We start from the raw sequence: 15773 nt of genomic DNA on the forward strand, positions 1-15773 counted from the left end.
GTGTCAACGTTAAATGAGTCGAACTGCGTTCTTACCATACCCCTCTGGCCAAGTCCAGCTTATCAGCATTCTTTCCCTCCTCCCCACCTTCAAGTCTACTTAAAGGCAACAGTGACTTACTCCAGTCTGGTTATAGGATGTAATTTCCAATGATCTTCCTCTTCATCAAAGAAGGATCTATTCATAATTTTACTCTTTTCTTCCAGAGGGATAAAGTTTTCTATAATAAGATGCCTGTAAGAGCACACACACAGAGGTGAACACAGGGAGAGGAAGAACACACGTGGGGTGTTGGCTCTCTGGCCCCACATGTAGTATGTCATTACCTAAGTCAAGTCACTCAGCAGTTACTACGCAGGGACTATGGGCCTCCCATCACTCAAAGAACTGAGATACAGACCTGAATGACACTTGGTCCCTGCCTGAGCCTGAACGGGGCAGCACTCTTAGGTGTGACAGGTGCTGACAGGGTCTGCCCGAGGAACAGGGAGAGGTCACTTCTGCCCAAGGAGACGCTGCTTGAGAAGGTGAAAGAACTGAAGAGGGAGGTGATGCCTGGGCCGTGCTGGAGTGAATCTGGGCTGTCTGAAGTACCTTTTGGAGGGCCACTGGTACTGCTACCCCAGCTCATTAACTTCCCACATGATGAAAACAGACTGGAAATTAAACCGCCTTCCTCCGAACATCTGGATTGTTGCCAGAGATGGAAATGCTCACATTCTGATCACCAGGACAAAGAGCAGGACCAAGTGGATTTCAGTCCCTTAGACTTCGGAGAAGGAAGACCATTCCTGAGAAGAGTCTGCGTGAGAAGAGCCCAGGGAACATGGCAGACAGTGAAACTGGAACCCACTGCTTTGTGTCTCGCCATAGAGATGACTATCTCCTGCTACCTCCCTGCATTCACTCTCTCTAAACCTCAGGGCAGAACAATGCTGCAGGGGCGTTAGCGTGAGAAAACACACACAGCAAACACCAGGGGTGATGGGTACTGACTGTTAAAAAACAGGTTGACTCACTGTTTATTCAAAGGATATAAGAGCTCTAACAATAGAAATGCCTTCTTTAGGGGGAAAAATTTTTTGGAGAGATGAAATTTTCTCTTCATTTTATTTGACATTTAGGAGATTATTTTTCATAACATACATTTGGGTTTTTTCCCCTGATCTTGAAGGTTCTATTTACATATTAGGAAATTTGAAAAATATAATTACACAGAATTGCACTATCCAGAGGTAGCTGTTATCAATATTTTGGCACATCGTGTTCTGATCTTTTTTCCAGGTGTGTATACCTAGAAAGAGGACTGATACACACATTTAATTTTAAAGGCTCCTTAAGAAATTTAAAACTTGGTCATTAAAAGAATCCCTTTGAAAAGTTCTTCTTTAAAGAAAAATTCCAGCTAATGCTGTGGAAGGTCTGATACAGAAAAACATCATTTTGTAGCCCCTAATGAAATAAAACATCCAGACAAAGACAATGATTGGTTGAAACCATTAGCTCAGTGGTTCTCAAGCCAAGATGCTCATTCATATCATTTACAGAGTTCTGACAAATACCTTCCGCAGGTTTCACGACAGATCAATGGTTCCCAAAGTATGTCCACTGAACCGGCAGAAGCAACAACTGGAACTTGTTAGAAATGCAAATTCTCAGGCCCCACCCCTGATATACCAAATCAGACCCTCTGCATATGGGGCCCCACCAGGTATATTTAACAAGCCTTTCAGATGATTTGGTGCTTGCTAAAAGACCACTGCCCTAGACCAATTAAATCAAAATCTCTAGGGTGGGGCCCAAGCATCATTATTTTTAAAAACTCCTGAGATGCTTTCTCTGTGCAGCCAAGGTTGAGAACCAGTGCTCCAGTGCTAGCTTTCAGTTAAAGGAAGACAGGATACAGACACAAATTAAACTGCACCAGGAAGCAGCAGACCAACAAATCCAGAATGTGAGATATTTCTACAGGCTATATGACCCAACTCTTTCAACAAGTCAACTAGTAAAAAGTTCTTAAGAGGAAATGGGATTGCTCCAGATTAAAATAAAGTTAAGAGACATAATGACCAAATGCAATTATGTAGTCCATATATAGATCTTTTTAAAAATATATTATGTTATTATAGTTGTCTCAGTTTTCCCCCTCTGCCCCTCTCCACCCAGTACCCCCATTCCCTCCAGCAATCCCCGCCTTGGTTCATGTTCATGCATATAAATTCTTGGGTTTCTCCATTTCCTTTACTATTCTTAACATCCCCCTGTCTATTTTGTACCTACCAACTCTGTACTTAACCACTGCACTTAAGAAGTACAACTTTTGTACTTCTTAATCCCTGCACCTTTTCCCCCATTCTCACCCTTCTCCCTCCCAGCTGATAACCCTCCAAATGATCTCTATATCTATGATTATGTTCCTGTTCTGGTTGTTGGCTTAGTTTTTTTTTTTAGATTCAGCTGTTGATAGTTGTAAATTTGTTGCCATTTTAATGTTCATAGTTTTGATAATCTTCTTGTTCTTAAATAAGTCCCTTTAACATTTCATGTAATACTGGCTTGGTGATGATTAACTCCTCTAGCTTTACCTTGCCTGGGAAGCACTTTATCTGTCCTTCCATTCTAAATGATAGCTTTGCTGGATAAAGCAATCCAGGTTGTAGGTCCTTGCTTTTCATGACTTTGAATATTTCTTGCCAGTCCCTTCTTGACAGCAAAGTTTCTTTTGAGAAATCAGCTGAGGATCTTTCTTACGGGAACTCCCCTATAGGTAACTCTCTGCTTTTCTCTTGCTGCTTTTAAGATTCTCTCTTTATCTTTAACCTTTGGTATTTTAATTATGATGTGTCTTGGCGTGGGCCTGTTTGTGTCCATCTTGCTTGGGACTTTCTGTGCTTCCTGGACATGTATTATGCCTATTTCCTTCACAAAATTAAGGAAGTTTTCTTCCATGCTTTTTCAAATAAGTTTTCAATTTCTTGCTCTTCCTCTTCTCCTTCTGGCATCCCTGTGATTTGGGTGTTGGTACATTTGCAGATGTCCCAGAAGCTCCTTATACTTCCTTGTTTCTCTGAATTCTTTTTTCCTTTTGCTCTTCTGGTTGAATGCTTATTTCCTCCTTATGTTCCAAATCACTGATTTGAGTCCTAGCTTCATCCCCTCCACTGTTGGTTCCCTGTAAATTTTTTCTTCATCTCACTTAGTGTAACCTTCACTTCTTCCTGGGTCTTTTTTATTTTGTTGTCATATTCATTGAGTTCTTTGAGCATCCTGATCACCAGTGTTTTGAACTCTGCACCTGATAGATTGGTTATCTGTTTCATTTTGGTTTTTTTCTGGAGTTTGTTCTGTTCTTCCATTTGGATGATATTTCTTTGTCTCCTCAACTTGACAGCCTCCCTGTGTTTATTTCTGTGTATTAGGTAGAGCTGCTTTGATTCCCTGTCTTAGTAGCATGGCCTATTATAGAAAAGGCACCTGTAAATTGTGCAGGGTGGAGCCTTAGGTAATCACCAGGGCAGGGCAACCTGCTTCATTGCTTTGTGGCTCTGTGTGTGGGGAGGGCTCAGAGAGGAGACGATGCCACTGCCTGGCTCCTGGAGGTCTGCTCAGCACTCGCCCTGTTTCCAGTCACTTCACTTTCTCCCTACATGTGACTGGTCCCCTTCTAGCTGTTTCCCTGGTGCTGAATCCCAGAGTGGGTAGGTTTGCTATGTTCTAAGTTCACGCAGGCCCTTTAAGCAGAGTCTCCTGAAAATCCAGCAGTTTCCTCGCCACCCCAACCCCCAGTGGTTCCTACAGCCAGAAGTTATGGGGATTTCTCTTCCTGGCACTGGAACCCTGGTCTGTGTGGTCTGGCCCGGGGCTGGGATCGCTTGCTCCCAAGGTATCCTTCCTGATTTTCACCCATCACGGGGGAATGTGGGACTGCCAGTTCTGCTGCTGCCTCTCTCCTCCACACTGCGTCTCTGCATTTCTCCCCGGTCTCCACGTCTCTGCCCCTCCTACCTGTCTGGATGAATGTGGCTTCTTAAATCTTTGGTTATTGGTCTTCCATACAACTCAATTTTCTGACGGTTCTGGGTATTATTTGTTTTCAGGTCTAGCTGTAATTCTTTTTGTGGTTGTGCGAGGAGGTGAAGTGTTTACCTATGCCTCCATCTTGACCATAAATTCCCACATATAGATCTTAATACGAACAAACCAAAAATATCTGAATGGGGACCAAGTGTGAGAAAATACTAAGAAACTTAATGTTAGTTTTGTTAGTTGGGAAAATGGCATGTGTTTTATACAAAAATCAACTGTATTTCTATACACTGGCAATAGCATTCTGAAAGAAAACTAAGAAAAGTCCATATACAATAGCATCAAAAATTAGAATACTTAGGTATAAATTTAACAAAAGAAGTGCAAGTAGTTGTGCAGTGAAAACTGTAAGAGAGTCTCGAGAGAAATTAAAGGCGATCTAAATAAATGAAAAGACACCCAATGTTCATGGATGAGAACACAAAATTGTTAAGATGACAATACTCTCCAAATTGATCTATAGATTCGACACAGTCCCCATTAACATCACAGCTGGCTTTTTTGCAGAAATTGACGAGCTGATCTGAAAATTTATACAGAAATGCAAGCAACACTGAATAGTCAAAAATAGTTGAAAAAGAACAACAAAGTTGGAGGACTCACACGCCCTCATTTCGACACTTACAGCACAGCTACAGTCATCAGAAGGGTGTGGTACTGGCGTAGGACAGACCTGTAGCTCCACGGAACAGCACTGAGGGTTCAGGGATAAATCTTTATGCTTATGGTCACGGATTTTCAACATGGGTGAGAGAAGAGTTTTTTCTACAAGCGGTGCTGGGCAACTGGCTATCCACATGCAAAAGAACGCATCTGAAACCCTACCTCAGACCATACACAAAAATTAACTCAAAGCAGATCACAGACCTAAATGTAAGACCTAAAACTGTAAGACTCTTAGATGACCTAAGACAACTGAAAACGTATGTCCATAATAGAACTCATGAGCAAATGTTCACAGAAGCGTTATTCGTAAGAGCTAAAAAGCAGAACCACCCAAATATCCATCAACTGATGAATGGGTAAGTAAAACGTGGTGTACTCACACAATATTATTCAACACTAAAAAAGAATGAAGTATTGAAACATGCTCCAACGTAGATGACGGCTCTTGAAAGCACCATACTGAGAGAAGCCGGTCACAAAAGGTCAGATTACTTCATTTATAAATTTATATACAATGTCCAGAATAGGCAAATTTAGATACACCACCAACAAATTCTAGCAACAAAAGAACATGTCAATTGGACTACATTAAAATTAAAATCTTTTGTGCTATAAAACACCATCAAGAAAGTGAAAAGACAACCCATGGAATGGAAGACAATGTTTGCAAATTATTTATCTGATAAGGGACTTGTATCCAGGATACATACAGAACTCTTCCAACTCAATAATGAAAGACCCAATAAATAACGCAATTTTAAAATGGGCAAAGCATCTGAACAGGTATTTCTCCAAAGAAGATAAAAACCAATAAGCACAGGAGAAATTGGTGGTGGAAATGTAAAGGGATGCAGCCATTTTATTTTTAAATTTTTTAAATGTTTATTGACTTAGAGAGAGCAAGGCAGAGAAAGACAGAAGCATGGATGTGAGAGAGAAACATGGACTGGGTGCCTCCCATACTCGCCCCGAGCGAAGATAGAATCTGCAAGCCAGGTATGTGCCCTGACCAGTAACAGAAACTCCAACATTTCTGGTGTACGGGATGACGCACCAACCAGCTGAGCCACACAGGCCAGGGCTGGTGCAGCCATTTTAGAAAACAGTTTGGTTTGTTTTGTTTTTAAGAGGGGGAGAGAAACATCCATGTGTGGCTGCCTCTCACACCCCGCTACTGGGGACCTGGCCCACAACCCAGGCATGTGCCCTGACTGGGAATCGAACCAGCAACCTCTTGCTTCGCAGGCTGGCACTCAATCCATTGATCCACACCAGCCAGGGCTAAAAAAACAGTTTGGCTTCCTCAAAATGTTAAACAGAGTTACCATATGACCTAGCCAATCCTAGGTGTATATCCCAGAGAAATTAAAATATGTCTATGTAAAAGCCTGCCCGTGAATGTTCACAGCGGCGTGACCCATAATGGCCAAAGACTGGCACTCAAACGTCCATCAGCGGAGAAAGAGATACGTAAGATGTGGTACAGCCACACAACACAGGACTATTCAGTCATAAAAAGAACGAAGCACTGACAGGAAACACCACCAATGATCCCTGGAAGCACTGGGAAATGACAGGAAGCAGTCACAAAAGACCACGGGTCGTGAGTCCATTTAAATGAAGTGTCCAGAACAGCAAATTTATAGAGGCAGAAAGTCGATTAGGCCCGGGGCGGGGAGAGGGGATGATGCGGAGTGACTGCTAGTTGGTACAGGCTTGCTTTTGGGGGGAACAACATTAGACGGTGTTGATGGTTTTACAACCCTATATGTTTTCGAAACACTGACTTGTGTACTTTAAATAGGTGAACTGCATGGTATGTGAATTATATTTCAAAAAAGCTTTTTAAATACAGCATTGTAGTCATGTATGTAGGCCTACATGAGTGGGATAACATGAAGTATGATGGGCTTTAAAATATGTTCGTAAGGGACAGACGATGGAAGATGGTTTATCACTGAATCTAGGTGATGAGTATTTGGGTATTCACCGTACCATTCAGAAAATTCTAGTTAATAACAGATTCCTTCTTATCAATAGATAACTTTAAAAGCGTCAGGAAGGCAGAGTAGAAGGAAACCTGGAGATCATATGGTGAAATCATTCAGTTAAGAGATGAGGCCAGAGACAGAGCGACTCTCTCAATAACAAAGAGACTCCGGACACAGTGGCAGGAGGTGAGCTGGGGAGAAGGGGCCCTGTCCTCAGGGAAGTGTTTCTTACTTAACAACCACCCACCCAGCAAGTGAGTGGAGGTGCCATGGAAGGCCCAGAACTTACTTGAGTTTCAGCTCCCTGGTGAGCTCATTCTGAGTCTGCTCCAGCTCCTGCCGCTCCTTGATGTGCTCCTCCTGGAGGTCGTGGATCTCTGCCTTCACCGCCTGTAGCTTGGAGAAGAGCTGGAACCCGGGGAGGAGGCAGATGAGCAGGGCAGCCCTGCAGACAGCGAGCAATCCCTTTCCCCAAAGCTCCAGACACCTCTGCCTGGCCTCGTTCCCTTTATATACCTTTTTGAGTTTTTTGGTCTTGATGTCCACCTCTTGCTGCAATGAGCTGTATGTCTCTTTAAGTTCCAAAGTCTCCTCATCTCGACTTTCCATCTGTTGCTGGATTTCTCTTTCTCGACGTTTCTGAGCGACATTACAAAATTCATCAGCTTAGGCGCGCCAAGACAAAAAAAAAATGGCCCAAATGAAAGAACAGATCAAAGCTCCAGAAATAATACAACTAAGCAACGAGGAGATAGCCAACCTATCAGATGCACAGTTCAAAACACTGATAATCAGGAAGCTCACAGAATTGGTTGAATTTGGTCACAAATTAGATGAGAAAATGAGGCTATGCTAAGTGAAATAAAGGAAAATGTACAGGGAACCAATAGTGATGGCAAGGAAACTGGAACTCAAATCAACGCTGTGAACCAGAAGGAAGAAAGAAACATCCAACCAGAAAAGAATGAAGAAACAAGAATTCAGAAAAAATGAGGAGAGGCTTAGGAACCTCCAGGACATCTTGAAACGTTCCAACATCCAAATCATAGGGGTACCAGAAGGAGAAGAGGAAGAACAAAAAATTGAAAACTTATTTGAACAAATAATGAAGGAGAACTTCCCCAATCTGGTGAAGGAAATAGACTTCCAGGAAGTCCAGGAAGCTCAGAGAGTCCCAAAGAAGCTGGACCCAAGGAGGAACACACCAAGGCACATCATAATTACATTACCCAAGATTAAAAATAAGGAGAGAATCTTAGAAGCAGCAAGAGAAAAGGACACAGTTACCTACAAAGGAGTTCCCATAAGACAGTCAGCTGATTTCTCAAAAGAGACCTTACAGGCAAGAAGGGGCTGGAAAGAAGTATTCCAAGTCATCAAAGACAAGGACCTACATCCAAGATTGCTCTATCCAGCAAAGCTTTCATTTAGAATAGAAAGGCAGGTAAAGTGCTTCTCAGATGAGGTCAAGTTAAAGGAGTTCATCATCACCAAGCCCTGATTGGAGGAAATGTTAAAGGAATTTATCTAAGAAAAAGAAAAACAATAGGAACAGTAAAAATGACAACAAACTCACAGTTATTAACAACCACACCTAAAACAGAAACAAAAGCAAACTAACCAAACAACTAGAACAGGAACAGAACCACAGAAATGGAGATCACATGGAGGGTTATCAACAGGGGAGTGGGAGGGGGAGAGAGGGGGGAAAGGTACAGAGAATAAGTAGCATAAATGGTAGGTAGAAAGTAGACAGGGGGAGGGTAAGAATAGTATAGGAAATGTAGAAGCCAAAGAACTTATATGTATGACCCATGGACATGAACTATAGGGGGGGAATGTGGGAGGGAGGGCGTGTGCAGGATGGAGTGGAGTGAAGGGGGGAAATGGGACAAATGTAATAGCATAATCAATAAAATATATTTTTAAAAAATTGATCAGCTTGCCTAGAGACAAGGTCTAGACAAGAACACAGGGCGGGGCTGCTCCAGATCAGTCCCCCCCCCCCACCCCAGGAAGGGGCTACCACTCCCTGTTTCCATTCCTTTCGAAGAGTCTAGTACAAGAGACGTTCACTTTGTAGCATTAACACATCTTACCCCATCACATTCTCCCCAAAAACAGGAATGAAAGGTTACCTGCTCTGCAATTTCCTGTCGTTTTTGCTCCAGGATTTTCTGCTGTTCGTTTGTATGATCTACTATATTTTTTCCTCCAACAAGCAGCTTACTTTCCATGGCCTGAGTGAGAAAAAAGTAGAATCCATCTTGTGAGTGGTCTCTCTCGGAATATATGTCCTCATGGGGAGCTCAGAACTGAGCCAAAGAGGTGAACTCTGGGGGAAAATATGTCGTGTTCAGCTGTGTCCTGCCCATCCCTGGGATGGGGGCTGAGGTGGCTCCCCTGGGGAGGGGGAGGCTTACCCTTGGAAACAATGAAGATACAGCTCCTCCAGACATACCTGAACTTCAGCTTTCTTTAAAAAATAATGTTTTTGGTTTGTTTGTACAATGCATTGCCCTTACTTAGAACATACTGAGCAGCTCCTATATGCTAGGTAGTGGGGATGCAACTGTGACCATAAATCACAAAGCCGAGAGGCCACTGATGGCCATGGACAAGTAAGCACACTCTTATCATAAGGGTCAGACGCCATCAGGAGGGAAAGACCGAGTTGTAATGGGAGAGGCACACTGGAGGGAGAGAATTCAGGCTTTTGGGGAGTCAGGGAAAGCCTCCTGTCTCAAGCGACATCTACACAGAGTGCTGAAGTAAAAATAGGAATCAGCTAACAAAACCAATTTTGTGAGGGTAGGGTAGGGAGTGGTGGTACACGCAAGTTGGCAGAGCGATCAGGGGCAGCTCAACAACCCCCACCTCCGTTCCGGGAGACTAGACTTGACCCTGAGAACACAGCGACCACTGATGGTTCTGTGGGCACAACGGCACACAGTCAGATTTGTTTCAGAAATGTTACTCCCACGTCACAAACGATGACCGGCAAAGGGCAGGCTGAGTGCAGGGAGACTAGACAGACGGCTGTTTTGAGGGTCCAGACCCGGGAGAGGGCAGTAGTGGTGGGGGACAGCAAAGGGGATATGTCCAAGAGATCCTGATGAGGTAGGAGTCGGAGGCTGTGGGGCTGACTGGGCCCTAAGGCAGAGGGAGAGGCAGCTCCTAGGAGTCTGATTTGACTGAGAAAGGGAAGGCAGAAGTAGCCTCTGGGTGGCTGGGGGCATCTCCATGGAAATGTCCAGGAAACAGAGGCTACTGGTTTGGATGTTAGGAGACAGCGCTGGGTTGGTTACACAGTTTGGGAACCTTCATCATTCAGATGATGGGTGAAGCCACTGGAATGATTTCTACCTGAAATGCATGGAATCCAAAAGCTCCACAACCTTGCTTTTAAGAATCCTATAAATTCTAACTGCAGCCCTGCGGCCATCTTTCAGGGAGCACTTGAGACTGCTTCTTCTCTTAAACCAAAGGGGCTGGAGTGATTGCTACCCCTCAACCCAACACCCTCCCCCACCCAGCACACCCTCCCCCACCCAGCACACACACACACACACACACACACACACCCTCCAACTCAATTCTTTTGTCCTATGATCTTACAGCAGTCAGGATTGGAAAAGACAGAAGTAACATCATTCTCCCATAAACAAAGCATGCTAAGAGATTCAGTGCCCTTGAGGGAATGCTGAGTATTGCCACACTTGGCCTCTGAGAGTTGCCTAAATACGCCAGGTTGTTCAGAGAGTCTAGGTGTTCCTGGGTCTGAATCACAGCTGTGACCCTAAAACACGGCATGCAAATCAAACATGGGCACACCCAGTTACACTTCAAGTGCAGCAGTGAGTGAGGAGGGGTGATATGGCTTTGACATAATGGAGTCCCATAGTAAGCCCCTCCCTGGAACAAAGCTACCTCCTAATTGCGTCGTAAATGAATCCATTTTCACATTAGGTCTTGAAAATCCTGGAAAAAACCGCTGTCCCTGAAGTAAAATAGTACCTTGGTCTGTGAAAGAGCCACTATGAAGCCACAGATAAAGTACAGCCTCAGTAATGACTGTGGCAACTCTGTGGCTTGAGTGTGGGCCTGCGAACCAAAGGGTCGCTGGTTCGATTCTCAGTCTTGGCACATGCTTGGGTTGTGGGCCAGGCCCTCAGTAGGGGGTGCCCAAGAGGCAACCACACACTGATGTTTCTCTCCCTCTCTTTCTCCCTCCCTTCCCCTCTCTCTAAAAATACATAAATAAAACCTTGAAAAAAAAAGTACGGCTTCATATAGTAGGGGAACGGGAGATGAGATCACTTATCATTTTTAAATTAATAAACATACGTACATTTTAGAGCAGTAATCAAAAGTTTGCATAAATTCAATGAGATAGAACCCACCACATCAAAGGAATCCTGGCTCGTGGTCAGACAGCGGGCATCCTAGGCCTCCAGGGCTAGCTTTGCACTCTGCTCTGCCATTAAAGCCCTGTGGCAGCCCAGGGTCCGGGCACCGGAGGGAACAGTACATTGCCCCCAGAAAGAAGATTCAACACGGGGCAGCCTCCCTGCTCCACAACACTACTCAGCAACCAGCGCATAAGGGCTGGAGGCTGGGGGAAGGGGTGGACTACGAGGGAGTCTTGGGGGTGATGAAACTGTTCTGTATCTTGTGTAATCGCTGCACTGCATAGTGAAGCCACAGTGAGTTACCATTTTATAGCCACTAGACGTACAAAAAATTAAAGTCTGATAATCACAAGTGTTGGTAAGGATCAGGAGCAACCTGAACTCGTATGTTACTGGTAGAAGCTTCAATTCACAGGGCCACTTTGGAAAACAACTTGTCACCATCAGGTAAAGTTAAAGCTGCACAGACTCCGGGGCCTAGCAGTGCCAGACGAGAAGTTCTTGTGCGCACCTGTTCTCCTGGAGCCAAGCACAGGAACGTTCACAGCAGAAAATGAAAACAACCCACACTCTCAGGAGAATGGGATACTGTGGACTTCTGAGCACAGCAATAACGAATGAATCACAGCTACAGACCTCAAAATGGACAAATCTCAATAATAGCAAACTGCAGCAGAGAGATTCCATTTATATAGAAGTAAAAAACGACGTGAAGCTAAAACTATCTTCTGTTTAGAGATATATACATATATGGGAAACTATAAAGAAAAGCAAGGAAACAAGAAACCACCAAATTCAAGATAATGGTTGCGTGTGGGGTGGGGGCGGCAACACAAAGAGCCTGTAAAGACCCGATGTTGTTCCATCTGTCTCACACCAGGTAGGTGGGGGGTAGCATGGGTGTTAGTTTTACTACTGCTTTTTATATCTTGCATATATGTAATAATTATTCTTACTATTAACTCAATATTGATTTTTTTTTAATTTGAAAAAATTGTTTTTCATTCAACAAATGTTTACTGGGTACTGGATATCATGGAGCTATTGGGAATTCGAACCCAAAAGACACATCATCCCTCATATCACTGTATTTTTTTGGGAGGCGGGGGGATAAAACACAAAGATCTGAAAGGACCCCAGGAAGGGCCCAGTACCTTGATTTTGGCACCCAGCATCTCGGCAGCATCCTTCTCCCGCCGCAGGTCCTCCATCTTTTTCTCCTTCTCTTTCAGCAGCTTCATCTTCTCCTCTGCAACCAAACTGTGGTCCTCCACAATGGCCCGCTTCTCAATCTCCAGTTTTTCTTGTTGTTCCCGCCAATAATCATCCTTATCATCCCCTTCCTCCTCACCCTCTTCTCCCTCCTCCTCCTCATCTTCCCCACCCCCACCACTGCCACCACCTTCCCTTCGCTTCTCTCGCCTCTTTCTCCTGCCAATGGACCGTTTTTCTAGCTGGGCCTTGAGCCGAGCAATCTCTTCCTGGAACTCTCGGAGGAGGGCATCCTTAGGGTCCTCGTTGACCCTTGGCTTGTTCTTAATGTTTTTGGCACGGTTGGCATATCTCAGAGTGGTCAGAGTCTCTTCTACATTGTAAGAGGCGGGCCCCACGTTGGCTACCATCACAGTCTTAGCGTTGCCTCCAAGAGAATCTTGGAGGAGCCTGGTAAGCTTTGAGTCCCGATATGGAATGTGAGTGCTTTTGCCATCCACCAGGGCAGAGATGACGTTACCCAAGGCAGAAAGGGACAGGTTAATCTTGGTCGCTTCCTTCAGTCTCTCTCCTTGCGCACCGGTCTTGGCTTGCCGTTCACTGCCAGCAAGATCTACAAGGTTCAATTTCCCTACACGAATATGGTTTTCTCCATCAAGGCCCACCTCACTGCACTCGATGGTGATGACGAAAATCGCATGAGAACGTGAGCTGTGCTCATTCATGTTGGTAGCACCAACGGAACGGTTCTGGTTCCCCACATTCATCACGTGCTCTATTTCCTTCACACTCTTGGTGACAAAGGAAGACAGGTCTTTCACATACACTCCAGTGTCAGGCCTCTCTTTGAGCTCAAGCCTTTTGGTCTGATCCTTTGAGAGCAGATCTCGGATCTCCTCCTGGTAGATCTCTAAGTAAGAAGCCCTAACCAGGTACTGTTGGTTCTGGGATCGAGAGATATGGGTGAAGATGTGATCAAATGAGTTAGGGATGACCCCTCTTTTTTCGGGGTCACCCCGGACTCCTTCCATGGTGTAGGTTTTCCCAGTCCCCGTTTGTCCATAGGCAAAAATCGTCCCATTGAAACCCTGCAGAACGGAGTCCACAAGCGGTCGGAAGGTCTCATCGTAGAGTTCAAACTGCTTGGCATTCCAGTCATAGACTGCATCGAAGGTGAAGGTCTTGGGCAGTTCGTGGGCCACTCCTCTGGGGTTCTTCACAGACACCTGCCCCAGCTTCACATCCACATCCACCACCTTGTCATATGAAGCGGCCTTCTCCTTGCCATTCATGGGCCGACAGCGGACCACCACCCTGACCGACTCTGAGCTTTTTAACTTGGACATGCTGAACTCTGACCAGGTCAACCTTGAAGGCTATGAATCCAAAACGCCTCAGGATGCTAAGGTCCTAGAAAAAAAAAAAAGCAAAAGTAAGTAAGGACAGTAGCGCTGTCACTGGGGGCTGCTCAACAGCAGCTGACACGCCCAAGTCACCTTCATCTTGACAAGCTTCTGACAGCTACTTTGAAAAAAATCTTCTTTAAAAAGAATTAATTTATTTTTTAACTTTTCAACTACAGTTTACTTTCAGTATTATTTTGTGTTGGTTTCAGGGGTACAGCATACCAGTTAGACAAACATACACTTTACAAAGCGATCCCCCTGATATTTCCAGTACCCACCTGGCACCACACACCATTATTACAGTATTATTGACTATATCTGATAGCTACATTTAATAATTTCACTACACCATGTATTTCCATAACCAGCTTCAGTAGGAAAAATAAAAATTCTAGCCCACCAACAGTGTGAACTAGCTTGTCCTCCCTTCAACCAATATTTTATCTTATACTACAGATTGAGGCAGCTGGGAACGTTTTAAAAGCTTATGTAACCTCATATCCTGTTGAACTCCTACAACCTCTGCATCGAGTAATTCGGAACTATCAACATTGTAAATGCACAGACCTTTGACTTAACAGCTGTATTTCTAAGAATGTATCTTATAGATACAAGGATATTTGTTGTGGCACCAATTATTTTTTAAGAGAGAGGGGGGCAGGGAGGGAGAAAGAGAGGGAGAGAAACATTGATCAGTTGTCTCTCATATGTGCCCCGAATGAGGACTGAACCCACAACCTAGGCACGTGCCCTGACTGGGAATCGAACCAGTGACCTTTCGCATCGCGAGACAATGCCCAACCCACTGAGCCACTCTAGTCAGTGCTGTTGTGGCATCATTTTGCGGCAGTGACAGACTGTGACAACCCCAATTCCCATCAAGAGGGGGCTGATTACATAAATTAAATATATTTACCATATGTAGTGGAATCCTATGCAGTTACTAAAAAGAATGTACTGATCCGGCCCTGGCTGGTGTAGCTCAGTGGATTGAGTGTGGGCTGTGAACCAAAGGGTCACTGGTTCAATTCCCTGTCAGGGCACATGCCTGGGTTGTGGGCCAGGTCCCCAGTGGGGGCCACGTGAGAGGCAACCACACATTGATGTCTCTCTCTTTCTCCCTCCCTTCCTCTCCCTCTAAAAATAAATAAATAAAATCTTTAAGAATGAACTGATCTGAATGTAGTCCTATACCAAGATACGCTAAATGAAAAAAGTAGAGGAACAGTATGTATAGCATAGTTTACACAGTGTGTTAGAAAGAGAACATATGCATGTTTATGCTTGATACGCACGCCGTATTACTAGAGGTACACATGTAAAAGTGATAACAGTAGCAGCCTCAGCAGGGCAACTACGGGCCTAGGGGACTCAAGAGGTCTGCAGAGATAAAAAGTAAAATAAAAATAAGAAATAAACAACTTTCTGCTGTACACTCATTTGTACCGTTTTAATTTCCTGTCTTGTGCTGATAATGCTTTCCATTTTAAAATCATAAACTATGGCTGGTATAAAATCTATTAAAATAAATGAGGATGTGGTGTAATGCATTACATAGAAAGCACTTACCCGATCAATAAATTTAATGTAATTTGAATGCAAATAAGAAAATAGGGGTCAAACATTTTTAAGCAAAACAAAAAAAGAGAACTTCATTTGGTGCCAGAAAACTCAGGGCGCAGAAGGGAGGGTGATTAAATGAGCCCTTTGGGAAGGAGCAGGGAACAAGGACCTCAAGCTCCTGAAAACCTCAGTGCAGGATTTGAAAAACAAAAAAGTAACGCACATGGTTCTTGATTCAAAAGGCCCTTTGGTGACAGGTCCCTCTACCTCACCTGTTCTCCAGTCACCCAGTTTCCTGCCCAAAAGGCAAGTGTTATTAGATATTAATCTTCCTGAACTAGGTCATGAAAACAGGCAAGTATGTAATGATATATACTTACCCCTTCCATTTTACACAAGCATTGTATGTGATACATGGTAATACACAGTGTCCGCAT

General features: G+C 44.1%; 1 protein-coding gene across 4 annotated transcripts in view; it reads right to left on the minus strand.

The window, feature by feature from the left end:
• The window catches only part of KIF3B (kinesin family member 3B), a 40602-nt gene that overhangs the window by 5819 nt on the left and 19010 nt on the right, over positions 1 to 15773 (minus strand). For all 4 annotated transcript variants that reach the window (XM_045194648.3, XM_045194647.3, XM_024559429.4 and 1 more), the window contains 5 exons: positions 12310 to 13777; positions 8882 to 8983; positions 7260 to 7382; positions 7033 to 7151; positions 121 to 234 (listed from right to left, as the gene is read on the minus strand). In XM_045194648.3, the coding sequence (XP_045050583.1) occupies positions 121 to 234; positions 7033 to 7151; positions 7260 to 7382; positions 8882 to 8983; positions 12310 to 13713 (1862 nt within the window). In that variant the 5' untranslated portion in view covers positions 13714 to 13777. The remainder of the gene's footprint in view (positions 1 to 120; positions 235 to 7032; positions 7152 to 7259; positions 7383 to 8881; positions 8984 to 12309; positions 13778 to 15773) is intronic.

Source organism: Desmodus rotundus, chromosome 6 (genome assembly GCF_022682495.2).
Source record: "Desmodus rotundus isolate HL8 chromosome 6, HLdesRot8A.1, whole genome shotgun sequence".
Classification (NCBI taxonomy): Eukaryota; Metazoa; Chordata; class Mammalia; order Chiroptera; family Phyllostomidae; genus Desmodus; species Desmodus rotundus.